The sequence below is a fragment of the Camelus bactrianus genome, chromosome 22 (assembly GCF_048773025.1).
Source record: "Camelus bactrianus isolate YW-2024 breed Bactrian camel chromosome 22, ASM4877302v1, whole genome shotgun sequence".
In the NCBI taxonomy this organism is placed as follows: domain Eukaryota; kingdom Metazoa; phylum Chordata; class Mammalia; order Artiodactyla; family Camelidae; genus Camelus; species Camelus bactrianus.
The window spans coordinates 5,808,248-5,833,838 of record NC_133560.1 but is presented as its reverse complement, the minus strand read 5'-3'; the positions used below and the strand labels follow the sequence as shown (position 1 = coordinate 5,833,838).

The 25,591-nt window shown below is 52.1% G+C and overlaps 1 protein-coding gene across 4 annotated transcripts in view; it reads right to left on the bottom strand.

Annotated features, from left to right (window-relative positions):
- Positions 1–2,202: 2,202 nt before the first annotated feature.
- The window catches only part of RASGEF1C (RasGEF domain family member 1C), a 61,952-nt gene continuing 38,563 nt past the window's right edge, over positions 2,203–25,591 (bottom strand). For 2 of the 4 annotated variants that reach the window (XM_074350112.1, XM_074350110.1), the window contains 10 exons: positions 25,201–25,401; positions 24,016–24,090; positions 19,437–19,526; positions 17,763–17,865; positions 17,143–17,222; positions 16,965–17,060; positions 12,269–12,364; positions 10,145–10,268; positions 3,374–3,446; positions 2,203–2,908 (listed from right to left, as the gene is read on the bottom strand). In XM_074350112.1, coding sequence (XP_074206213.1) covers positions 2,884–2,908; positions 3,374–3,446; positions 10,145–10,268; positions 12,269–12,364; positions 16,965–17,060; positions 17,143–17,222; positions 17,763–17,865; positions 19,437–19,526; positions 24,016–24,090; positions 25,201–25,401 — 963 coding nt within the window. In that variant the 3' untranslated portion in view covers positions 2,203–2,883. The other 2 variants (XM_074350113.1, XM_074350111.1) reach the window with 2 other exon arrangements.

The window sequence follows — 25,591 nt, the reverse complement described above, 5'->3', positions numbered from 1 at the left end:
GGGAAAGGCCATGAGTCCTGGACGTGACTAAGGAACCATCTGTGTGGCTGTGAGGAGAGCGCCATCCCTCTCTGGGCTCTGAGGCTGCGCCTGGAGAGGGCGCAGCGAGATGCCCACCTGGATTGCTACTGAGAGAAGGCCCTCCTCCTGGCTGGGGCACCGGCGGCCTGGCTCCCAGTGGCTGCTCAGAGAGGTGGAGGCCAGGGCCTCCGGGATGACCCTGACACAAGTGCACTCAGCCTGAGCCCCAGGGTCCTGTGTTCTCTGCGAGGCTGGCCGCGGGCTGCCTTCTTCCTTCCTTCCCTGGACCCCCTCCAGCTGGGGGTGAGCCCAGGCCTCACGTCACCATCCTCACCTGAAGCCTGCTCTGCACCGGGCCGCCGCAGGGCTGGCAGGCTGTAGGGAGCAGACGTGTTAGAAGAGGATGCACGTCAGGGAACCCTCCCCAGAGAGGGGCCTTCGTCCCTGAGGCTGCTGCTCCGACTAGACAGCAGGCTGAGGGGCGGCCTGCCGGGCAGTGGGAACAGCAACTGCGAGGCCACAGGGCTAGGACACAGGAGACACCGCGGGCCTGGGGGTAGGCACCCCTCCGCAGCCATGCACTGACCTGCCTGCCGTCCGACCACCGGAGTTTGCGCTGCAGGCCCTGTACAGCTTCTCCAACATCTTTCTTCATGCTCCGCACAGCCTGGTGGGGGCTGCTGCAACTCCAGGGGGAGAGGCCGGGAGGGGCGTGGCCAAGAGGGGGCGCGGCTGGGAGGGCGTGAATGAGAGGAAGAACTGGGGGTCTGGCTTCCGAGAGAGAGCTGGGAGACTGGGCCTGGGTGAGGGGTTGCATGCAGCGGGAAAATAAAGCAGGGGGCTGGGGCCTCTACCTCACCTGCTGCTTCCCGAAGCTCAGCCTTCTGGGGTTCCCTTACAGGCCCTGCACTGAGTTGTTTGGGAATAAGGAGATGGAGTCAGGTGGCCTGCAAGGCCTGGGCCCTGAGGGTGGGCTGGGAGCCCCCTCCAGAGTGTCCTGTCTCCCTGTGGCTGGGGTTGGAGATAACCTCCTCCTGCGCAGGACTCCCAGAGCTCCGTGGGCATTGGCCCTGGCCTTGCCATCGTATGTCTCCAAGGCCACCAACTCCTTCTGTGCCACTTGCCCCGGCTCCTGACAGGCAGGCTCAGTGTGACCAGGAGGCAGGGACAGTCCCCACGGACGACTCCCTGCAGGAGTCTTATCTAATGTTGCCCCAGGGGATGCCAGGGACCAAGGGAGCTTTTTGGGTAGGGATGAAGGGATCAGGAGGGGCTCCTAGCAGCTCCTGGGACCCCTCAGGACTCCTTGGGTTTGGTCCTAGGGCTCCACTCAGGCCTCTGTCAGGAGATCGATATGGTGGAAGGCAGGGTGGGAGCCTGGGCTGGCTGAAGCTCCACTCCACTACTCACTGTCTCTGGGGTCTCAGGCGAAAAGGGGGTGGGCTGGTCTGGGTGCAGAGCAGATCGTGCTCAACCCCAAGGTGCAGCATTCCCATGCCTTTGTCAGGCTGCAAGGCCCTTCTGGGGCCTGGCTGAGGTCCTGGATTCATCAGGCAGAATTCGAGTTGGGGAGGCACCTGGGGTACTGGTTGCTCTGCCTCTGACTGTCCCTCAGATGGGACCCAAGGCCATGCTGCCAGGATAGCCGAGTCTGGTAGCAAGCAGGGCCTCGATGTGACCAGGAGTCAGCTAGGGTGGGTCAGTGCACCTCCAACACATCCCTCTGCCCCACGGGCCTTGACCAGGAATGGGGTGCACATCATAGTCCCTGACATCTTGGCTGGTGACCTGGTCACATGCCAGGTAGGGGCCCATCCACTTACTGGCCCAGAAACTTGGCTCAGTGTGTGGGGGGCTGGGTGAGGGCCCAATGGGAGGAGTCTCACGGTGGGCTGGGGGGCCCTCCCTGGCTTCATTAAACCCCCTTCTTCCCCACCCCCCACCCCCAACAAGAGAGCCGTCTGGCCTCACACTGGGCTGTTGATATACATTCACCAGAGTTTACCAAGCACCTAGTTGGCACTGGCTCCTTTCAGCAGGACATGGGGTCTATGGAGCAGAAATGGCCACCACGTCCCCCTCCTGACCTACCGTCACGGCATTCCTGGGCCTGAGCTGGGAACATGCCTGGCCTCCTGGCAGAAGCCCATGGGCTAGAGACGTGAAGTAGATGTGGCTACACAGGGTGTACCAATGTCTTTATACCAACTTTAAAATTTACAATGTACTGTACACACTGTCAAGTCCGTGACGCACATTCTTCCTGCTGACCGGCATCATAGCTGTCACCAGGAAGCTTTCTCCTGATACCAGCAGGATCCAGAAAGGTGTGCACAGGGCTACAGAAACCAGCCCACCTCAAGGGGCAGGATAGGGTCCGTCGGCAGAACGGCAGGGGCCACTGGTGGGCTCTGGTCCTTCCTACATCACCGTGATGTCTGCTGGAGGTGCGGAGGCTCCCAGGCCACCTGGCGACAGACCAGTTGTCCACAACCATGGCACGAGTCACCCAGTGGAAGTGAGACTGCATCGCCCAACCCCCTGAGTCATCGGTGAGGATGGACAGACTGACCAGCAATGTGACCATCACCGTCCTGAAGGCAGGGCTCCCAAGGCACGTGCCCTCTACACGTCCGGAGGCCCTGGGCCCGGCCACAGCTGAGGTTCCGCAAAAGGTTGAGAAAGGTCTCCTGTGCTGTGTGGTCACTGCGGCAGGCGCCAGGCCACAGGGTCACAGTTTGCAAAGCAGTGATGCACCGATGGCTCCACCTCCCGCTAGGCTGGCTGGGGCCGGGCTGCCGAAGGCTGTTGCTGGCTCCCTCTCCTCCTTCTCCTCCTCCTTTCCCTCCAGCTCAGCGCTTCTCACGTCTTCCCCAGAATAGAAGACCTGCAGATTTAAACACCCCGAGGGTGGTGAGCGCCCGCTGGCCTGAACCTTGGTTATACTCCCCTCCAGCCCTGCCCCACCCCAGAGGGGCGCGTGCCAGCTTATTGGCTCGGTCCTCAGAGCCCGCAGCTGCCCATCATTCCTGCCTCCACTCGGCTGTGTTAACAGGCTGAACCGGCAGGAAGCGGTGCGGGTCTCACTTTTTGTCATGAGTATGGACTGGGGTCCCTGGGACACACATCTCGACCAGCCTCCAGCCACGGAGGGTTATGGTTGAAGCCTCTTCTCTCTCCCCCAGCCCTTGAGTTCCTCCCCCACCTCTAAGACCCTGGTCTGACCTGGCCCCTCCCCATGGCAGGGCTCCCAGAAGGCTGACAACTTGGGGATGGGTGAAGCCTCTGGGCTCTCTCCCAGCCCCGAGCACCCCACCCTGCCCCTCCTCCCCGTCTCGGCACCCAGACTCACCTTAGAGATTTCCACCTCTCTTTTTCTGTTTGGTTCTCTGGGCTCTCACTTTCATAAGAAGCCAGATAAAGACCTAGTCAGAAGATGAATTGAAATTAGGCCATCCATGACAATAATCTGTTCTGCTCCCCGAGTCTCACCTGCTTTAAATTAACTTATTGTGGGAAGACAATTGTAGATTCACACACAATTGTAAGGCGTAATACAGAGATCTGTGTGCCTTTTACTCAGTTTTCCCCAATGGTACCCACCTGCCAAACTACAGGACAGGATCCTCATCAGGATATTGGCCCCGACCGTCAAGACACGAACATTCCTTCACCACAAGGATCTCTCATGCGGCCCTTTTATAGCCACACCCACTGCCCTCCTGTCCCCTCCCCCTTCCTAGCCCCCGGCCACCATTAATCTGCTCCCCATGTCTGTATTTTGTCATTTCAAGAGTGTGATATAAATGGAATTGCACAGTATGTAACCTTTTGGGTTTTGCTCTTTTCACTCTAATTGGCTGGAGATTTATCCATGCTGTAGTGTGTATCAGTGGTTCCTTCCTTTTTGTTGCTGAATAGTATTCCATACCATTCTTTGTTTAACCATTCTGCCACTAAAGGACCTCTTCCAGTGTTAGACGTAGCAAATTAAGCTTCTGTAAACCTTGGTGTATGGGGTTGTGTGTAAACATGTAAACATTCATTTTTCTGGAATAAATAAATGCCCAAGAGTGCACCTGCTGAGTCATATAGTAGTTGCATATTTAGTTTTACAGGAAACTCTTTGTCTGGTTCTACATCCTGACGATTTTCTCTTGCTTTTTTTCTAAAAGCTTTATAGTTTTACATTTTATGCTCGAGCCAGTGATCCATTTTGAGTTAATTTTTGGGTAAAGTGTATGACATGAAGTTCATTTTTTGCCCTACGGCTGTCCAAATGCACCTGCACCATTTGTTGCAAAGTCTGTCTTTCCTCCACTGAATTGCTTTTGCACCTTTGTCAAAAATCCTTGGGCATATTTGTGTGGGTTTCTTTCTGGGCTCTCCATTCTGTTACACTGATCTACATAGATCATGCGATATAAATGGAATTGCACAGTATGTAATCTTTTGGGTTTGGCTCTTTCCATTCTGTAACTCTCTGGAGATTCATCCATGCTGTGGTGTGTATCAGTGGTTCTGTGTGTGTGTGTGGTGTGTCTGTGGTCTGTCCCACTGGCGTCACACTGACTCAATCACTGTAGCTATATAATATCAGCTTTAATATTGGGTAGAGTGATTCCTCCCGTTTTATTCTTCTTTTTCAAAATTGTTTCAGCTATTCTAGTTTCTATTTCCATAGGAATTTTAGAGTAATCTTGTCTATATCTGTAAAAAGAAAAATCTTGCTGGAATTTTGATAAGAATTTCATTAAAACTGGCCTTAATGGGGAGAATTGATATCTTTGTTATGTTGGAATCTTCCAATTCATAAATGTCATGTCTCTCCATTTATTTAGATCTTCTTTGATTCCTTTCATCTGCATAGTGTAGTTTTTAGCACACAAATCCTGTACATGTTGTATTAGATTTATACCTAAGTATTTCTTTTTTTGAGTGATTCTAAATAGTATTATATTTTTAACTTGATGTCCACATATTTGTTGTGAATATATAGAAATAAAAGGATTTTTGCTTGTTTACTTTGTATTCTGAGATGTTTGCTGAACTCATTTTGTTCTAGGAGTTTTTATAGATCCCTTGGGATTTTTTACATCTTCTGAAAATAGGGGCAGTGTTAATTCCTTGTTGATATGTATGTCTTTTATTCCTTTTCTTGTCATATTACACTGACTAGATCTTCCACCAGTGTTTAGTAAGAGTGGTGAGAGTAGACATCCTTGAGTTGTTACCAGTCTTAGTGGGAAAGCATTCAGTATTTTACCATTAAATATGATGTTAGCTGAAGGGTTTTTCTAGATGCAATTTTATCAAGTTGATAAATTATCTTCTATTCTTATTGTTCTGAGAGTTTTCACCATGCATGTGTGTTGAAACTTGTCAAATGCTTTTTCTCCATTGATTGACACAATCTAGTGATTTTTATCCTGTAGCCTGTTAATATGGTGGATGAGAGTAACTTATTTTCAAATACTGAATAGCCTGGCATCTACAGAGTAAGTCCTCTTGGTCGCGATACATGATTGTTTTTATATATTGCTGAATTATATTTGCTAAATTTTCTAAAGGATTTTGAAGTCTATATTCATGAAGGATATTGGACTGTACTTTTTTATGCTGTCTTTGTCTGGTTTTGGTATCAGGGAAATACTAGCTTCATCAAACGAACTGGGAAATTCCCCCTTCTTCTTTTCTCTCAAGGAGATTGTGCAGAATTGGTATTACTTCTTCTTTAAGTAGAATTAAGTTTGGTAGACTTCACTAGTGTAACCATCTGGGCTCAGACATTTCATTTTGGGGTGTTTTTTAAATAAATAATTTAATTTCCTTAATAGTCATAGGACTGTTCAAATTGTCTACTTTATGTTGAGTTGTGGTAGTCTGTGTTTTTTAAGGGATTAGTCCACTTCCTCTTAATTGTCAAATTTACATGCATAGAGCTGTTCATAGTATTTCCTTACTAGTCTTTTGGTGTTGACAGTCTGTGGTGATATCCTGTTATACTCCTGAAATTAGTAATTTCTGTTTTCTCTCTATTTTTCTTTGTCGAGAGGTTCTTTGCTAGAGGATGGCAATTTCATTGTGCTTTTCAAAAAACCAGCTCTAACTAGCTTTTTAAAATTGTTGTTTTGTTTTCCATTCTATTGATTCCTGCTCTCCTGTGCTCTTATTTCTTGCCTTCTTCTGGCTTTGGGTTTATTTCTCTCCTCTTTTTCTAGGTTCTGGAGGTGGGAACTTAAGATACTTGATTTGAGATTTTCCCTTTATTCTAATGTAGGCATTCAGTGCTGTAAAATTCCTTCTCAGCCCTGTTTTAGCCAGTCCCACAAATTATGATTGTATTTTCCCTTTGCTCAATTATTTTTTAATTTCCCTTGAAACTTCTTTTTAAATTCATGGATTATTTAGAAGTATGTTGTTTAAATTCTGTTTGGAGATTTCCCTATTATGTTATTATTTCTAGTTTGATTCCACTGTGATCAGAGAACAAACATGGTTTGATCTCAATTATTTTAATTTGTTGCAGTTTGTTTTATGTAGCTCATGCTTTGGTCTGTCTTGGTATATTTTCTGTGGGCAATAGAAAAAAATGTGTATTCTGCTATAGTTGTATGGAATGTTCTATAAGCATTCTGTAGATCCTGTTGTTTGATGGCATTGGTGAGTTCTGCTATGTCTGTGCAGACATTCTGTATAATTGTTCTATCAATTGTGAGAGAGGGGTGTTGAAGTGTCCAGCTCTGATTGTGGATCTGTTTATTTCTCCTTTCAGTTCTATTGGCTTTTGCTCCATAAATATTGCAACTTTATGGCTAAGGCTGACCATTTTATTATTATACAATGCCCCTCTCTGTCTCTGGAAATTTTTTTTCCTCTGAAGTATATTTTATCTGATATTAATATTGACATTCCTGCTTTCCTTTGATTAATGACTCCCCATCCATTTACTTTTTAACTTGTCTATGTAATTGTATTTGAAATCAATTTCTTGTAGACAGCATATGGTTGGGTCACCTTTTAAATTTACTCTGCCAATCTCTGTCTTTCACTTGGTGTATTTAGCCCATTTACATTTAATGTTAGCATTGACATGTTAGAGTTTAAGCCTATCGATTGATTGATTGTTTTCTTTTTGTTCTGTATTTTGTTTTTTCTTGTCTTCCTGTGGGTTACAGTTTTTAGAATTCCATTTTGATTTATCTATAGTAAATTCCTGAATAATATTTTCACTGGATGTAGAATTCTGGGTTCACAGTTGTTCTCTTTTAGCACATTGAAAATGTGCCACTGCCTCTGACTATGGTTTCTGATGAGGAATTTGATGTCATTTACATTGTTTTTCTCCTATAGATAAAGTGTCATTTCTCTCTCTGTGCTTTCAAGATTTGTTCCTTTTTTTTTTTTTTTTTTAGTTTCTAGAGGTTTGACTATATGTCTTGCAAATAATTTCTTTAGGTTTATCCAATTTGGGATTCACTCAGCTTCTTAGATCTGTAGGTTTATGTCTTTTCCACATCTGGGAACTTTCCAGCCATTACTTCTTCAAGTACTTTTCGACCATACCCAATTTTCCTCTCCTTCCCAGACTCTGATGACATGAGTGTTAGATCTTTTCTTACAGCCCCACGGGTCCCTGAGGCTCTGGTTCAGTCTGTTTTCCCTCTATTGTTCAGACTGTCTAATTTCTATAGTTCTATCTTCCAGTTCACTGATTCTTTCCTCTGTCCTCTCCATCCTGCTGTTGAACCCATCCACTCGGTTTTTTATTTCAGTTATTGCATTTTTCAGTTACACGATTTCCACTTGCCTCTTCCTTACATGTTCTGTCTCTTTGCTGAGACTGTCTCTATTTTCGCTTGTTTCAGGGAGCCAGAGGCTGACTGCATTACCAGCATGCCCTGTCAGGGAAGTCTGACGGAGCCGAGGGCAGACTCAGGTCTTCTGTGAGAGGCTGTGACGGTCCCAGTCAGGGCTCATACATCAGAGGTAACTTCTCTTGGATTTTCTCAGCTTTTCTTTGGGTGGAGGGAGGGACAGGAAGAAGTGAGTCAGAATGGAAGGTGCCCCTCTCTGAGGGCATTCCAGAAGGGCTAGGACTTTATTTGTATGTCCACAGCGGAATTGCTGACTGGCACACAGCAGACTCCCTAGAAATACTGTTGACTGAAAGGGTGAATGAAATGCTCTCACTCCCCTTCCTGCCTCTAGTCTCTCCCCACCCCTCTCCTAGTATGCCTCTGACACATTTTATTGCCCAAGTTCCATTGGCAAATGACAACAGCCATCACAATAATAGTGTGGTAGGCTGAATAATGGCCCTAGAGATGTTCAGCTCCTAATTCCCAGGACCTGTGGATATGTTACTGTCTATGGTGAAAATGGACTTCACAGATGTGATTTAGTTAAGAATCTGGAGATGAGAGTATCCTGGATTATCCAGGTGGGCCCTAAATGCAATTACAAGTGTCCTGATAAGAGGGAGACAGAGGGAGACTTGACTACAGAAGGCAACATGATGGTGAAAGCAGACGTTGGAGGCATGAACTTCGAAGATGGAAGAAGGGACCACGAGCCAAGGAATACAGGCAGCCATTAGATGTCGTAAAAGACTAGGAAATGGATTTTCCCCTCAGAGCCTCCAGAAATAATCAGCTCTGCCAACACCTTGATTTTAGTCCAGTGGAACTGATTTTGGACTTGCTTACTTCCATAGTCGTAAGAGGATATATTTGTGTTGCCCTCAGTCACCAGATTTGTGGTGATTTGTCACAGCACCAATGAGAAGTGAACACAACTAGTACTGACTGAGTGCAGTCCTGTGGGCTTTGCTTGTGCCAAGTCAAGTAATTCTCACCACAACCCTGGGAAGTAGCTTCTCTTGTTACCCCACTTCAGTGTGGCTCAGAGAGGGTGCGAAAGCTGTCCAGGGTCACACAGCTTGCTGGGGTGGGAGCAGCCCAGGCTGATTTATCCATCAGGCTGCTGAACTTCTTATGTGGGTGGGTGGGGAGAATACTAGATATGGAAGAGATCCCCCTCCAAAAAGTTACTAGCTTCAAAATACAAAAAAATAAAATGACAAAATTGAAAGTATTAATAATTCAAAAGCAAAATCATTAAAAAGCCCTTCTCCCAGGGGCAGGTATAGCTCAGTGGTAGAGTGTGTGCTTAGCATGCACAAGGGCCTGGGTTCAATCCCCAGCACCTCCATTAAAATAAATAAGTAAATAAATAAACCTAATTACCTCCTCCACCTAAAAACCCAAAGCAAACAAAACAAAAACCTACAAAACAAAAAAGTCCTTCTCCCTAATTTTTTATTTTTAGCAGAAAATATTTTCCTGAGCATGGGAGCGGGTCCCTTTGTGAAAAGCTTGTCATGACGAGGAGCCAGGCTTCCTGTGTGCTGAGCAGGGACCTCCCAGGGTGGTACCAGGATGTCCTGGATCCAGAGAGCACTAACTACAGGGCCGCGCCTCAGGGATGATCAGCTCAGGCCAGAGGACTGTTTGCTTCTCCAGCATTTTCTCTTCCTGGAGGCGGCGGCCCCAGGACGTAGGCCCCCTTAGCAAATCCACAAGCAAATCTGTTGCATCCGACAAATGACCGGACGGAAATATTGACTTACTGGAGGGAACAGACATGAACAGCGTTCTGGAGAAAAGAGGCCTCATGCTGGTGTGTATTACACATGCGCACACACACATGCACACAGGCACTCACACGTGCTCTCACACACACCAGCTGTAGAGAGACCCACGGCCAGCCCAGGGCTCCGCCATCCCCACATGAGCCCTGGGAGGATGTTTTTTTCTTAATCATTATTCATCATTAGGGTCAGGCATCGTTTAGGTTTACGATGTCGAACAGAATTCAAACTGTGCCTGGGGGATGCCTGGCCCTGGGGCCCCAACCTGCAGCTCCTCGGGCCCTGTCCTGTGCTCTGGGGGTTAGCAGCCATCCAGCTGGGGGATATGGTCTTCCCTGCTCCCTCCCAGAACCAGCACACATAGGCATAGTGCGTCCATGCTCAGAGCAGGGGCCCTGAATGGTGATGCAACCAAGGGACCGCCCACGAGCCCCATGGCTAGGGGCCAGGGAGGCCACGGGGCTGCCTTACCATCCTCGCTGAAGATGGGGGCAGTGTGCAGGTAGTGGGTGATGCTGGGGTCTTGCTCAAAGGGACACTCCACTTGTTTCCACCTAATGAACTCTCCAACTTGCTTGGCCAGCTCCAGAAATTTCTGCCAGGGACAGAGAGACACAAAATGGATGTACCCCCCGTGCCTGGAGGTCGCCTGTGACGGTGGGGCTGGCCCTGGCCAGGCGTCTCTCACCACCCGCAGGGAGGCCCACCTCTTGGGCGGGCAGGGTGGAACATGGGGCAGAAAAATGACAGTCACCCATCGGGAAAATTGGATGTTCCTCATGCCCTTCATTGCCTGTGAAGCATTTGCTGCGCCCAGCACCCAGGGTTCATCCGCCTCCCTTGTCGAGGCGGGAGAGCAGCCCTGGGCTGCGGCCCTCAGCGGTGGCGCATCCAGCTCGAGGTGGCCACTGCTGCAGTTTCATTCTGTTTATTTCCATGGTTACCTCCGCCTATGGCAAGTCATATATCTCTACTCACAGCCAGTGTGTTTATTTAGAGAATGATGCAAAACACTGAAATAAATATATTTAAGTCAAGTTTAAGTTAATTCATTTCAGTTGAATTTTGATTGAATACAACTTGAATACATTTATTTAATTTTTTTTTAAACAGTACTAACTTAGAGAAGGATCTTAAATACAAAGTTGTGACTGGGTGAGAACCCCACTCTGGTGCATTTTTTGACCAGTGTTGGTGGCTACGTCCAGCCCCCACCTCTCCCACAGCCCAAATCGGGCCACGTGAGTACCTTGTCTTTTTGCCCCTCATCGCCTACTCCCCCCACCGCCCTGCCACGGCCTCGGTTCTGAGACCAAGTCAAGGAGGGCAAAGTCAAGGTGTGCGCTGGGACCACCTGGAGAGTGCGCTCCCAGGCCCCCTTGGCCCCTGCAGTCTCACCCAAGCCCAGACTCTCCCATGTCACCTCCAGCCTGGATTGCCCCCTGGGATGCAGCACCCAGGCCGCTGCCAGACTGGGCTTCCTCCAGCCATGCTGGCCCTCAGGCCCGTGGGCAGCGTGTGAAGGTCTGCTGGGGTGTCTGTGATGCCCCACAGCACAGGCAGCCCCCTGCTAATGGGCCCAGGCATCCATCGTGGGCCCTGCCAGCAGGGGACATCTGCAGAGCCCTTGGCGGGCCGTGCGGCATGTCCACACCTCTTAGCCCCTTTGTATGGCCATGGCGGAAGCCCTGTTTCCCAGAGGGAGAGCCTGCGACCCAGACAGGGCAAGGGGCCGGCCCAGGGCTGACCGCCCCCTGGAGTTAGTTGGAAGCTGAGCAGGGCCAGCGCTAGGGTCGGGCTGGTCCTCTGCAGGAGAAGAGCCCCTTCCTCCCCATGGATTGGGGGGTGCCACTGCTCATGGCATGTTCTGTCTGACTCAGTGACCACCTGGGGTCACTGTCCTGTGCCCTCTGTGCATAGATCACCAGCCACTCTGAGACACAGGTACTGGGTGGGCCTGTGCGTGGGGTCAAGACACAGAGTGGATCCTCCTGGCCTGGCATCTGAGGAGCTTGTTTCTCAGGTGCCGAGACTGAGGGATGACAGCCCACTGCACAGGGGCCTCTCTCCGCTGTGGGGTCGAGGGAGGCATCCTGGAGGAGGGGACGCTTGAGCTGACAGTGGTGAGTGTTTGCAGAGGGAGAAGAAGTCTTTCTTTCCTTCTTCCCACTCTGCCTGATCACTTCCTCCTGCTGCTCAGGACCCCCCTTCTTTGGGAGGCCTCCCCTGACCCCCGTGAACTGTGGCTCCCCCGCAGCTTCTGTCATAGCACCTTGCCAGTTGTCACCGTGGGTCTGCAGAGCTGTCCTTCTCACCAGCCTGGTGCTCCTTAAAGACTAAAAGCCATGCTACTTCACCTCTGCTGGGCACAAGGCTGGCCCGGAGTGGGGAGCACTGCCTCCATAGCCTCAGCCTCTTTCTGTGGGAGATGTGGGGAGACCCCAGTAATCCCGCCCTGATGTCAGCTGCAAACTGCTGCACTCGGCCTTGGAGTCCTCCGTTAGTCCAACCTCTCAGGGCCAGCACTCCTGCTCTGGAAGCTTTTACCAGCCTGTCTAACTCGGTGGCAAGCCCCTCGAGGCCCCTGGACCCTACCTCAAAGTTGACGTGCCCATTGGGGAGGCGGTTGGCACAGCCCTCGTTCAGGAAGTAGATGTCTTTGATGAGCAGGCTGAAGAAGGGAATGACGATCTGGAAGGGAGAGGATGCAGGTCAGCCCTCAGCTGGCCTCCCCACAGGGGCTGCACAGGAGAGAGGCAGCCTTGCCAGCAGATACCCACCCCAGGGACCTCAGACGCAACCCCAGGATGCAGAGGGCTGGAGAGACTTCCTGGGCAAGACTGGCCATCCTGGGGGCTTCGTGGGTTACAGGCAACTTAGTATGCACCGTGGGGGGCAATTTGGAAACCACAAAGAAAGGAGGCACAAACTGGGTTCAGACTATTTCCCTCCCAGGCCCCAGCAGACCCCCAGTGCTGACTGAGTCCTACTGTATGCGGCGCCCTTCCCCCTCATGTTGGGGCTGGGTGACAGACGCACGGCTCCGATCGCCTTTGAACATTTCTTCCACCACCTGTTGGGAGAGGCCAGTGGGGGTGCCCCCCAACAATCTGAGGGTCCACAGACTGACGCACCCTGGCTTGCATGTCCCAGGAAGAAAAGTGTGTGCTGAGCACCCCGTTAAATACAAATGGGATGTGAATCATCCGTTGTGACATTCTGTGGCCTCCTTTTAAAATATGTATTTAACAATTTTCTTATTCTATGTCTTTCTTGATGCTAAAGAGGTAAGGCCAGAAAGCATCCCTGCTCCGGCCCCTGCAGGGACAGGGAAGGCAGGGATTCTGTGTTTCACGGTTAGGTGTCTTGCTTCTCCCTCCCTGCTCTGTACCTGCCCACCCCTAGAGAAAGGAGGCCACCTGCTGCCAGCTCAGCCCACCCCTGGGGAACCGGCTGGGTCGACCCTGTGTTGCAGGTTGAACTGTGTCCCTCAAAAAAGGATGACATGTCCTAAACCGCCGTGCCTGTGAACGGACCTAACTTGGAGACAGGGTCTTTACAGACGGAATTGAGCGAAGATGCACTCATCCCGGACTAGGTGGGCTGGTATTCTTATAAAAAGAGGGAAATCCATACACACACTGGGAAGGTGGTCATGTGAACACAGAGACAGAGATGGGAGTGATGTGGCCACTAGCCAACATGCCTGTGGCCATCAGAAGCTGAAGGACGCAGGGAAGGCTCCTCCCCTCAAGTGTTTGGAGGGAACATGGCTCTGCCAACCTTGATTTTGGTCTCTGGCCTCTGGAACTGTGAGAGAATACATTTCTGTTGTTCTAAGCTGCCCGGTTTCCATGCTTTGTTATGTCAGCCCCAAGAAACTAACGCACCTGCTCTGCCTTCAGGCTCCAGAGCTGGGCACGTGCAGCCAGTCCAGCCAGGGCCAGCTTCCAGCCCATCACCTTTGGGACCAGATGGTGAGTCCTGATATTTTTGGCTCAGGGAGTGCCTAGGTCACCCCCCACCAAGGTGACAGGGGCTGTGAGGTGAAGACCTGGCACTGGCCACTTGGCATGGCACAGGAGCATGGATGGCTCAGCTGAGCAGGGCAGATGGGGAAACTGAGGCCCATCGGATGGCAGGGCCTGGCACGAGGCCATCCAGCTAGTGACCACCAGAGCCAGATTTAGCAGGGAGACCAACCACCTGGTTTGTCCAGGACAGAGGGGTTTCCCGGGATGTAGGATTTGTGGTACCAGTCCTGGGCACCCTGGGACGAACTGGAATTGACTAGATTTATGTCAGTTACACAAACATTGGCTCAGTCTTCTCTGTGCCAGGTGCTGGGGCTTGGGGACAGTGACTGTGTGTCAGACACATCCATTCCTAACCTCAGTGTAGCGGGAGACAGTCACAGGAATAACCAACAAAACGAGGAAGCCTCGTCTGGGACAGCTTTGTTACCCGCCTCGCTGGGTTTAGTCCCTTTCTGTGTCTCAAAGAGCCTCCGCGTAAGCCCTTGTCATCAGGCATCGCGGTGGGCCTGGGTGCCACCGCGCCGAGCCGTACACGGAAGGGACGGTGTTTCGTCCTCGTCACGGTCCTGTGCAGCAGGGCTCTGGTCGCCCCGCCGCACCCGTGAGGGAGCTGAGACCTGGAGGTGACAAGTAACTCACTCACGCACACACAGAGGTACAAAGCAGACGCAAAGACCCTATCTCCAAGTTAGGTCCCGTCACAGGCACGGGGGTTTGGGATGTGAACATCCCTTTCTGAGGGACACAGAGCCCTGTCCTGTCTTGTGCTCACTGTGCCAGGAGGGAGGGGGGCTTCGTCTGTCTCCCCGCCCCCCACACTGGTGCTAAGTCCAGGCCCAGTTCTGCAGCACGATGGCTGAATTGAGTTGGAGTAAGGAGACCGCCGAGGAGGGAGATTAAGGGCAGCGGGATTCTGGGGCCAGAGGCGGCTCCTCAGGGGCTTGGTGCAGGCTTCCTGGAGGCAGGGCCGCTGGGTGGTCCTTGAGGTGGTAGCATTTCCCATGTGCCAGAATGTCCCTCCACTCTGTTCACATGACTGTAAACCCAGGCCCCTGTTTTCTGGACCTGAGCAATTCCACCCGAACCCCGCTCAACCTGGAGGTCACCCAGAGAAGTCTGTGTGGAGGGGACTTTGTAACAGAGACCAGGGGAGGTGGAGGGGCAGACAAGAGCCAGCCACAGGCAGAAGGAAAACACAAAATGCCATGTCCACTGTGACCTTCTGGCCTCAGAGTTTCAGCTGGGGCACCAAGGGACTGCGAGAGCGTCTCCTAGCTAACTTCCTTCCTTCCTTCCTCCCCATCTCTTGACTTTCTTCCAGCTTTCAATTCTTCCTTCCTCCCTTCCTTGCACCCTTCCATCCATCCATCTGTCCTTCCTTCCTTCCATCCATTCTTCCATTGATCCATCCATCCATCTATCCATCCCTCCCTCCCTCCTGCATCCATCCATTCATCCATCCATCCAACCATTCTGTTCCATCCATTCATGCAGGAGCTTCTGAGGGTCTAGCCCATGGCCTGCATCTCTCTGGAGGCCAGAGGAGAATGCAGTGAAACTAAGTGCATAGCTCGGAAAGTCACCTGCCACAGCCCCAGGCCTAGAAGCACCGAGTTCCAGCTCCCCAGGGCCGAAAGGGGTCCAGAGTGCAAGAACGCAAAGTCCCAGCCTGTCCATTCTGCCCTTGGGGTGGAAGAAAAGCAGCACAGAGCGCCAGTGCCAGGATTGACACCTCAGTGCAAAGGCTGCGGCCTACCCTCTGGCCCCCACGCCACAGCCCAGCTCCTGGGCCATAAGCTGGAAACCCTGTGGCTGCCACGTGGCACCTGTGCCCCAGGAACGGGAGGCGGAAGAGACGGCAGACTCGGCGTCTGATTCCTGGCCCTGCTGCCTACTCGTCGGTGACGGGACAAGTGAGGCCTCCTCTCTGAGCCTCGGCCTCCTATTCTGGGAAGTGGCACTACTGCAGCCTACCTCATGGAACAGCTGTCAGAATTCAGTGGGGACATGGAGGCAAGTGCCCTCATGTGGCAGGTGCTCGGTGAAGTGAGGGCCTGCCTCTGCTGTCCTGGTTTTCCAGCTTCCTGGCTCCTGGGGGACAGGCTCACCTGCCCTGGGACTTGAGGACTCACCTGGTTAAATGCAGCAGCCCCTGCGCCAACCTCCCCGGGCCCCAGCCTGACAGCAAGGACAGCTAGCTGGACGGGACACAGCCGACAGCGCGGCCGGGGCCTGAGCACTTCTGCCGCAGGGGGCGGAGGCCGGGAAGGCCTGCCGAGCGGTGCATGCGTGCACCTCAGCCTGCCCCCAGACCTGACCACGCTTCCCTCTGACACAGCCTCAGAGTGACTTAAAGTTTCAAGAACAGCAATCTGTTCTGTTATCCCTCCAGCGGGAAACAGGCCTCCACAAGCCATGGCAGGGCCCTGTCTGTGTCCTCCCAAGTCCCTGCAAGAGACCAGACTGAAAGGGCACAGCAAGCCTTGGCGTCTCCTCCCCACGGAGATGAACAACTCTGACCATCAGGCTGGTGACAGGTTTCAGTCCAGGAGAGCACGGCCATCCCAGGGCCTGTGCGTGGCTTCCTTTATCAGAGGCCACTAGGAGGATTTACAGGAGAATAAAATGGATCAGGGTGAGCGAAGACCCCTCAGATGCAAACGTGTAAGAACCAGACCTGTGAAGATGCAATCTGAGCGGCAAGAAACTTGGTTCAGTCATTTCCCAAAACACAAATTTGATGTGAGGCCATATCAATGAAGGTATTGCGTTTAGAGTAAGAAGGTGTAAGACCCTAGGTATTTGGAACCATAACTGACCTGAAACAGAGGGACTCTGACAAATGGAGCTGTTCAGAGAACAAAGGGGCCCAAGCGGGTCCACAGTACGGCCGGGCAGGCCTGGGGCTGTTGGCTCTGGAGGACAGGGGGAGGGGCCCTGGGCGCTCTGAAGGACTGGTGGGTGGAGGAGGGAACAGCCTCACTCTGTGTGGCCCTCCAGAGAGGACAGTCTCAGGTGGCTGACACAGTCCCACAAGGTTCCAGTTAGAGCTGCTTGGGGGTGGGTTGATCTGTTTGGGGAGGAGGTGAGTTCCCTACACTGGAGGCCTGTAAGCAAGGTGACATGACTATTACAGATGCTGTGGAAGGGCAGGGGGTTGGACCAGGTGACCTTCAAGTCACCACTCATGTTCTCTGAGGCAGCGGGTCTGGAGCAGGGAGGAGCTCTGTGGGCCAGGCACACTTCTGACCTACCTTCTCCCGGCTGCTGTGGGCAGTCAGGGAGCGGTGGGCTGCCCCGCGCAGGGCTGTCCTGTAGTTGCAGAAATTCCCTGTTGGGTCCATCTGGTGCTGGAAGGAGACAGGGAGGCACTTGGGCAGCTGTGTCCAGGGGACGGCGGGCGGCATTCTGCAGCCCAGCAGCCTCACTTACCTCGAGGATGAAAAACTTGGCCGTCTTCACTTTGGCCCAGGTCTTCTTCAGCCTTGAGACAGGACTCATGTTCATGCCAGCTGAGAGACAGAGGGCTGAGCTGGGGCAGGGCCGGGCTGAGGGGAGCTGTTCTGGGCCCAAAGACCCCCCCCCCCGGCTCCCTCGAGCAGGCGGCCTCCTCTGTGAGGCCCTCAGCTGGCCTCGCCCCTTGGGCTGCACCCTGGCCAGGGCTGACCTTTGTGGTAGCCTCAGCTTGCCAGATGGTTGGGCGGGTGGGTGCTAATGGACACTGTGTCCAGGCGGGCCTGGCTTCTGTGTGTGCAGGGCCCTGGTCCTGGTTCCCACCACACTGGCTCTGTGCTGTGACCAGGGCCTGGTTTGGGCCCCTGCTCTCTCTGGATCTGGAGACACACTGCCAAGCTCTCAGCAAGCACCCTGAGAGGGCTGGGCTTGTCTCAAAAGGGGCACCTCCCCCGGACCTCCGGGCTGGGGGGATGTGGGCCCAGCCTGCAGCCCCTCCCGCTCAGGAGGCGTACCCTGGTCTGCACCCCTCCTGCCTGGGTGCCCCCACCCCACCCTCCTGGGAAGTGTGGCGGGCCCTGGCCAGCCGGCCCACTCACAGATGATGGCCATCAGGGAGTTGAAGTTGCCGATGTTGAAGCACTCACGGGCCACGTCGATGAAGAACTCGATCACCTGAGCCCTCTGTTTCTTCTTGGCTGGCTGGGGACAAGGTACCTGAGCCTCAGTGATGAGGTGTCCCACCCTGCCCCAACCAGACATCCTGCTTACCTCTCCTGTCCCTCATTAACCTTCTGCAAGCCCATTTCACAGCTGGGACTCTTGCTGGCAGGCCAATTGTAGCCCAGGGGCGTTTTTGTTTTTTTTTCTTTTTGGCCCTGGGCAGAGCCAGCACAGAGCCCCCTGATACGGAGGGTCAGGTCAGGGCTGGTGGGGGATACAGGAGCCACCTGCAGCATGGGAGGTGCTGGGGACCCCCCTCATGCCGTCCTTTTCCCTCAGGCCCAGCTCCAGAGCCCCCGCCCCCAGAAGCAGAAAGCACGGCTCCCTCACCGATCCTCCAAGCCTGTTCTCCCTGTCCAGGGTCGGGGGGCACATGCTGACCCTGAGGCCCTGTCCCCTGGCAGCCCTGCCGCTGCTTTCTGTCACCTGACTGCATGGCCCCAACCCCAGCTCCTGTCAAGTGCTTGAGACCCCCACCTCTGCTGGCTCAGAACCACCTCATGCCTCCCCCGGGTGCCCTAAGGGCTGCCTGACACCGGGGGGCTCAGTCCAGGCTTCACGCAGGTGAACCCCATCCTAGCTGCCAGGCCAGCGATGTCACATCAGAAGCTGGGGGTGGCCGGCACAGAACCCCATGCTGTTCTTTCCACACAGACTGCCTGTCACCAGGCGCTCAGCAGTGGTCCTTACTGCCACCAAGAAGTGTGCCGTGGTGTCTACAGAGTTGTGACATCCAAACCTCCTTAAGAGAGCCGCCCATCACAGGTGCCACCCTGTCCTTTGCAGGGCAGCCTGCAGGGTCACGGTGATGGTGATGGAGCCCGATGGCGGGGGACAAGGGCCAACCACTGGGGCGGATGTGGGCCTCCGACAGGAAGCCTCCCACAGGCCGAGGCTCACAGGTGGGCGCCTCCTTCTGAGCCTCCGCCCCCTCCTCTGTCACAGGTGTTGACCCTCAGCCTCTGCTTCCAGAGACCCCCCGACACATATGCTGCCTCCGTTCTTCCTGAGAGGGAGGCCCCTGGGCGTCGCCTGACCGTAGGAGAGGGGCTCGGGGGGTGGGCAGGGTGTGGCCCGGTGGGGCTGAAATCGGCGACGAGCACATTCAGCCCAGTGCTGCCTGGGCCTCCCGCTTTCCAGGAGCAGCCCGAGACCTGGACTTTCAAAGCGCAATCTCCCGATTCCTGAAGCTTGGGTTATTTCTACCTCTAAATCCCGAGTGAGCCAAATGGAACTCGGGTGCAGGCCAGGCTGCCCCAGGCAGCCAGATACAGGAAGAAGCAGGGCCCGCCCCCCTCTCCCTCTGCAAGCATCCCTCTGACACCCTCTGAGACTGGCCAGTGGATCCACGCCAGGCTGTACCCAGAAGGGAAATGTCACTCCAGGCAAGCCAGGTGACACTTGTGTCCCAGAGGGTGCCTAGTGTGGCCCTGAGGGGCGTGGAGACAGATGGGTGCCCGACGCCCTTCCGGGTCCCTCCCAGGTCGGCTCGTCTCAACCCCCTGGCCACCTCTGGCCACGCCAGGCCAGGGCCCCGGCTTTCTACGCACCATGCAGATCTCAGTAGCCACGAGGTAGCACAACCTGTTGAACCATTTCACGTAAGCCTCCAGGTTGTTAGTCTTCTCAGTGAAACAAGGCTAGGAAAGACACAAGGACCAGGCTCAGGCTTCTCGGCAATAACTTTTTGAACATGAATAACTTTTTGAAGCCAGGCACGAGCGCTATAGGCAATCTGGGAAATGCTGAAACCTCAAAACTATCCACAAACACTGGTGATTCGACAGGATCCTTCTAGTCTTTTTTTTCTATACACTTAAAGACGTAACTTAACGTGATGTATACACACATATATATCATATACCCACGTAACTTAACATGCTGTACATAGGTCATATGCCGACAGAGTTAATCCTTATTAGTCACAATTTCTGTTTGTGAATCTGTCTACTCCCTAAAATCTCACTTGCAACCCCCAGATTAACACTCACGGCACTTGCCGGTCACGGGGGGACACGCGCAGAGTGGAGGCACACCTGAGGCACCAGTGTGCCCGTGCACCCCCACCGAGGCTGAGCCCGGGGCGCCCCGCCTTCTGGTTCCAGCCCCCTCACTGTAAACACGTGTCCTTTTGGCAGTCTACTTAGTGTCAGGTTTTTGGCGCATTTTTGTGCTTTTTGCTGGTGATTTCACCACTTAAAGTGGCCCAAGCACCACGCTGAAGTGCTGCCCAGTGTTCCCAGGCGCACAAAGGCTGCAATGCGCCCTACGGAAAAGATACGCATTAGATGAGCTTCGTTCAGATACAAATCATACTGCTGTTGGCCGTGACTTCCATGTTATTAAATCAGCTACGTATTAAATACAAAGTCTTTAAAACAGAAACACAGGTAAATCAAGGTTATGTATTGACTGGTTGATGAAAATGTTGTGACAAGAGGCTTGCAAGGAACCTAACCCTGTATTTTCCCCAGAAGCAGCGTCTTGGCATTTGCTCACTCAGTGTTCATGATGACCACAGGACACAGTGACTGCAGATAAGAACCACCTGTGTCTGTGTGTGTTTCCCTCTCTGTAACCGTACATAGATTCCTACATTTCCCCCACACGGACCTTTTCATGTGCTATAAACTATCCTTGGGAAACATAATTTTAAAAACCGACGTAAACCAGTCCACTGTATTAAGTTACCACGATTTCAAACAGTCCAAAAAAAGGTAATGAAAGGAGGAAAAAAAAATCCAGAAAAGGTAAAGAAGACAATTGCAATATACAATGGAAGACAGTAAAACAAATCCCTACAGAGCAGTAATTACAACCATTGTCATTAAAAAAAAAAGAACGTAGCATATCTTACTAGTAACTTTTATATTGGTCACATGCTTAAATTATATTTTGTACATACTGGGTTAAATAAAGTCTATTATTAAAAATTTAAAAAGTCTAGTCTTGCTATTTTCAAGAGATACACCCCAAATCCAAGGATGCAAGTGAAAAATAAACAGAAAAATACATATGGCAAATATCACATAGCTCTATTAACATCAGACAAAATAGACTTTAAGGCAAAAAAGACTCTAAGTAAAAAGTGTTAGGAGAGTTTAAAGGGTAACTGTATAATATAAAAGCTTTGATTTATTGAGAATATGTTACGAGTCTAAATTTCTTTGCGCCTAATAACACAGCTTCAAAATATGGAGGCAAAAATATCTAGAAAGGTAAGTTCTTGATAAGGAGGAAGTTAAGAACACCTGTTCATTAAAAGACACAAGAATGAAAATGAAAAAGCAAAGCAACCAACCAGGAGAAGAAATTGGCAGCATATTTAGCTGACAAAGAATCACTCACCAGCATATATTTTAAAAAACCCACACAAAACCCTTAAAAATCCTTAAGAAAAAGACAAATCACCAATAGAAAACTGGACAAAAATCAGAAACAGGCATTTCATAGAAGAGAAAAGAATGTCCAAAACACACGAAAAGATGTTCTGTTTGACGGTTTGACAAAAATTAAGAAGTCTGACAACGTCAAGGGCCAGCGAGGCTGCAGAACAAGCAACTCCCTGCGGCAGCGAAAACGACAGCCTCCCCGGCGTCTCCGGGCCACTGACAACGCCTAATACAAGGCCAGCGCTATGTAAGTAGCCGCCTGGGCGCACAGCAAATTCAAGTTTTGCTTTTCAAACTTTCCAGAATTTTGTGTTTTTCTAATATTTTTGATCTGAGGTTGGAGGAATGCGTGGACGCAGACCCCGCAGATAGGAGGCAGGACTGCCGCACACAGGAGTCTGACGGTCGTCTCGCGGAAAAGCGCCAGCGGAACTGACCTGTGGGCTGGCCTTGACTGGTGGAACACTGCTCTTACTTGAAAGGACTGACCCATTATGGTCACTCAGACTTCAGTATTTGGCTGACATTTCCTTGAAAATCAACAGAATGAGCCTGTAACTTCAAGGAAAGCAACTGATACTATTTGTCACCAAATTCAAGTTTTCAGGAGAAAATTGGGAAACATATAAATCATGCCTCTGGAGCTTGACTTCCTAATACTTGAGAACTTTTTTTATTTTTGCATGAGATCAGTAGTGATGTTAATGAATATAAAAATATCATATAATGAAATATGCCAACATTCGGAAGATCTGCTTGATTCAGCAAAACTATATTTTCCAAGTGGCCAATCACATGCCTGTCACAAAATCATGGACAAAAAGATCACTCAGGGTGCAGGACGGACCAATGGATTTTAATGTCATAGAGTATTTTCTGGTTCCAAATTGCAACCAATCTTAAAAAAACTACCACTTGCTGAATTTTAGTGTAGTGTCAAAGAAGATCGTTCACAATTATCTGAAAAGGCTGTAAAATACTCCTCCCCTTTCCAACTACGTGTTTGTGTGAGGTTGGATTTTTCAACCAAAATAATGCACATCAAGAGACTAAATGCAGTATTAGATTAATAAGAGAACCCAGCTGTCTTCCACTGTCAGTCAATAAAGAGATTTGTGGAAATACTGTGAAACAAAATCAGTCTTCTCAGTAATTTTTTATTTTGGAAAACAGGGCTATTTTTCATAAAATATGTAACTTATGTTAACATATAATGGGTTATTATTTTTGAATAAATAAAAATTTTAAAACTTATTGGCTTTACTGGCTAATACAATAAATGCTGGTTGATATTATTAATCTACATAACCAGAAGTTCTTTGAAGTCCTCCATAGTTGTTAAGGGTGGAAAGGCATCCTAAGACCAAAGCCCTTGAGAACTGATGCCCTAGGAAAAAATGTCCCTTCATACGTTGGAAATACTTAAGAATGCTCACAGCAGCAGTATCTGTAATAGCCATGGGGCTGGAAACAACCCAAATCTTCATCCCCAGTAGCGTGGGTAAACAGATACCACGTGCAACCTCGATGTATTTCACAATAAAAGAAATAATACTTGGAAATGGCCAAAGCCCCAAACAAAACAAAACAAAACAGAAAAATACCCACGAGGAGCAGCCAAGTCTCTTTTCCACGCCTGCCCCCAGCCCCAGGCTGGGCTCCCGAGAGTGCCCAGTACTCCTAGAGACTGCCCACACGTGTGCGAGCAAATGCGTATCACGCACCCCCTTTTTGCTGGTGCTACACGGACGGTCACACACTCTGTCACCGCTGTTCATTCTACTTTCCTCCCTCGACGATGGACCTTTGGGGATTATTCCACTCCTACAGTTGCTCTCATCCTTTTTAAGAGTTGCCTAGGGTTCTACGTATGGATGTCGTAGAGTTTTTAATGCAGACCCCACGGATGGTAAGGTAGTTTGCTTCCAGCCTTTGGTCATAAAGCCCAGAGAGACAGCCCATGTATCTTTGTGCACGTGGGTGTGCATATCTTCAGGATGAATTGTTAGCTGTGGGAAGCTGGGGTCCAGAATGTACATTCCGAGTGCTGACGCACTTGCCCTGCTGCCCTCCAGAGTGGCCGTGCCAGTTTCACCCCCTCCGGCCGTGGATGAGTGTCCCTCCCCCTACACATGCACACCCACAATGTTTAACCTTTGCTTATCTGAGAGGTGAAATATGATTGTACATTTAGTTTGCATTTCTTTTACTAGGTGCCAGGGCTGAAGACAGAATGGTTTCTGTTCTGGTTCAGATTTAACTCCTTGATAAGCACCAGGCAAACCGCTGGTTGGGCTGTGAGAAAGGAGGAGCCGGCTCTCAAATTCGGTCTGTGGACCATGTCCTGAGCGCCTGGCGCACCTTCAGAGGGAAGAGTGTGCACCCATCCGTGGGCAGCGCGCACCAGCTCTTCCCCCGAGTGGCCGCTAGAGGGCACCGGCGCCCACCGAAACGCACCGGGAGGGCGCACGGGGGTCTTGCAGCGGCCCCGGTGCGCCCTCCACCCTCCCCCTCCCCACCCTGCCCTCCCCTCCGCCCTCGCTGGGTAGGTGACCTGGCCCACCCTCCCGGGCTTCCCCGGGACTCAGAGCTGAGGGTCTTGGGCTAGGGACAGGGTGGAGTGGGCACGGCCGCTCCAAGCCCAACTGCTCTGCTCTAGGCCCCTCCAATGGGGATCCCCCACAGGGGCCAGAGGGTAGGGGTCACTGCTGGGACAGTCCATCCAAGGGCCTTTTACCTTTGTGCTGGCCAGAGGGTCCTTGTTCACGAAAGCCTGGACAAACTCCTCGGGTCCAATGTGTTGAAGTCGTTCCTGCACCAGAAGGAGAGTCAGGAAAAGGGGAAGGTAAGGGGAGGGAGGGGGTGCCCCCTGGGGGCCTGGCATGGGCTGCGGCAGCTCCCTGTCTCAGCCCACCTGCCTGCTCACTGGGCTCCACGGTCCCGTTCTGGGTTGTCATGGAGCTCAGCAGTGTCCTGAAGGGGGCAGCCCCCCTTTTCTATGCCGAGGGGCTACTGCAGTTCATGAGGTGGGGGAGGGGAGGCAGGGTTCAGTGTCCCCATGGGGAGTGCTTGTGGAATGTGATCCTAGGAAACCAGGCTCGACATTGGGTAATTGAAATGACCTGCTCCCTCCAGGGTTGGCCTAGTGGCTAAGAGCATGGAGTCTGGGGCAGAATTGAATCCTGGCTCTGTCCCTTCTGCTGTGTGACTTCTGGTAAATCACTTAAACTCTCTGGGCCTTGGCGTCCTCATTTGTGAAAAGGGACTGAGACTAGCACCTACCTGACAGGGTGGTGGGAAGATAAAATGAGAGAGTACATGTACGTGTTGAACACAGTGCCTGGAACCAGCAAGGGCATCTTAAGTGCTGGAGGTTTAAAAGAAAAGAAATCTACCCGCTACCTCCCTCTCTCTGGGGCAGGCCCTTTGCGCTCTGCATCTACAAGGAACCCAGTATGCTGAAGGCTAGGCCCCGGCATCCCCTTCACAAACAGGAGGGCTGTCTGGGCTTCCCTGAAAAGCTGGGTGGGTGCAGTGTGACTGTGAGTCCTGGAGGGGGAAGTGAGGCCCTCTTTTCTTTCCCAGGCGCTAGTTGTGACACGGTCACACATCAGGAGGTGTCAGAGCCAGGATCTGAACCCAGGTCCTCTGTCCCAGGCCTGGACTCTCAGGCAGGCCAGAGGTCAGAGTTGGGTGGGGCTGGCCCCTCCAGCCCTCCTGTTCCTCACCCCAGGAGCGGTGAGAGACTGCTCCAGAGTCAGGGCTCTCTGGAGACGCCTAGTTGGCCCTGAAGAGATGGGCTCAGGCCATGGGTTAGTCTGAGACTGGGGTGGGGGGGGCAGATGGGGGGTGGGGGTGTGGCCAGCTGTTCTCAGTGTTCTAGGCTCTGGGTCTGGCCAGAGGGCGGCATGGGCCTGCTCACCAGCTCCACGTGGGTCAGCTGCTGGGCCAGCGTGTAGGGGTCACTGCAGATGTCCAGGAGCTCCCTGTGGATGGAGGCCGGAGGCTTGGTCCTGTAGGAGATGGGCTTGTCGGCGCCCAGCAGGCTTTCCGGCCTTTGGCCCAGAGCCGCCAGCTTCTGGTGCAAAGCCTGCAGGAGCTGATGCACCCTCTTCCGGTAGGCCTGGAGCGGGGCGGAGAGAGGCTGCTCAGGCCTGGACACCCGTCTCCCCACAGCTAATATCTGAGGCAGGCAGGCTCCCCCGCCGGCAGGGATGGGCTGCTCCAAGGCGTGCCCGCACCTGCCCTCACCCTGAAGCAGGACCCAGTCCAGGGCAGGCTGGGGTTGGGGCCACCGTCAAGACTGGCTGGGA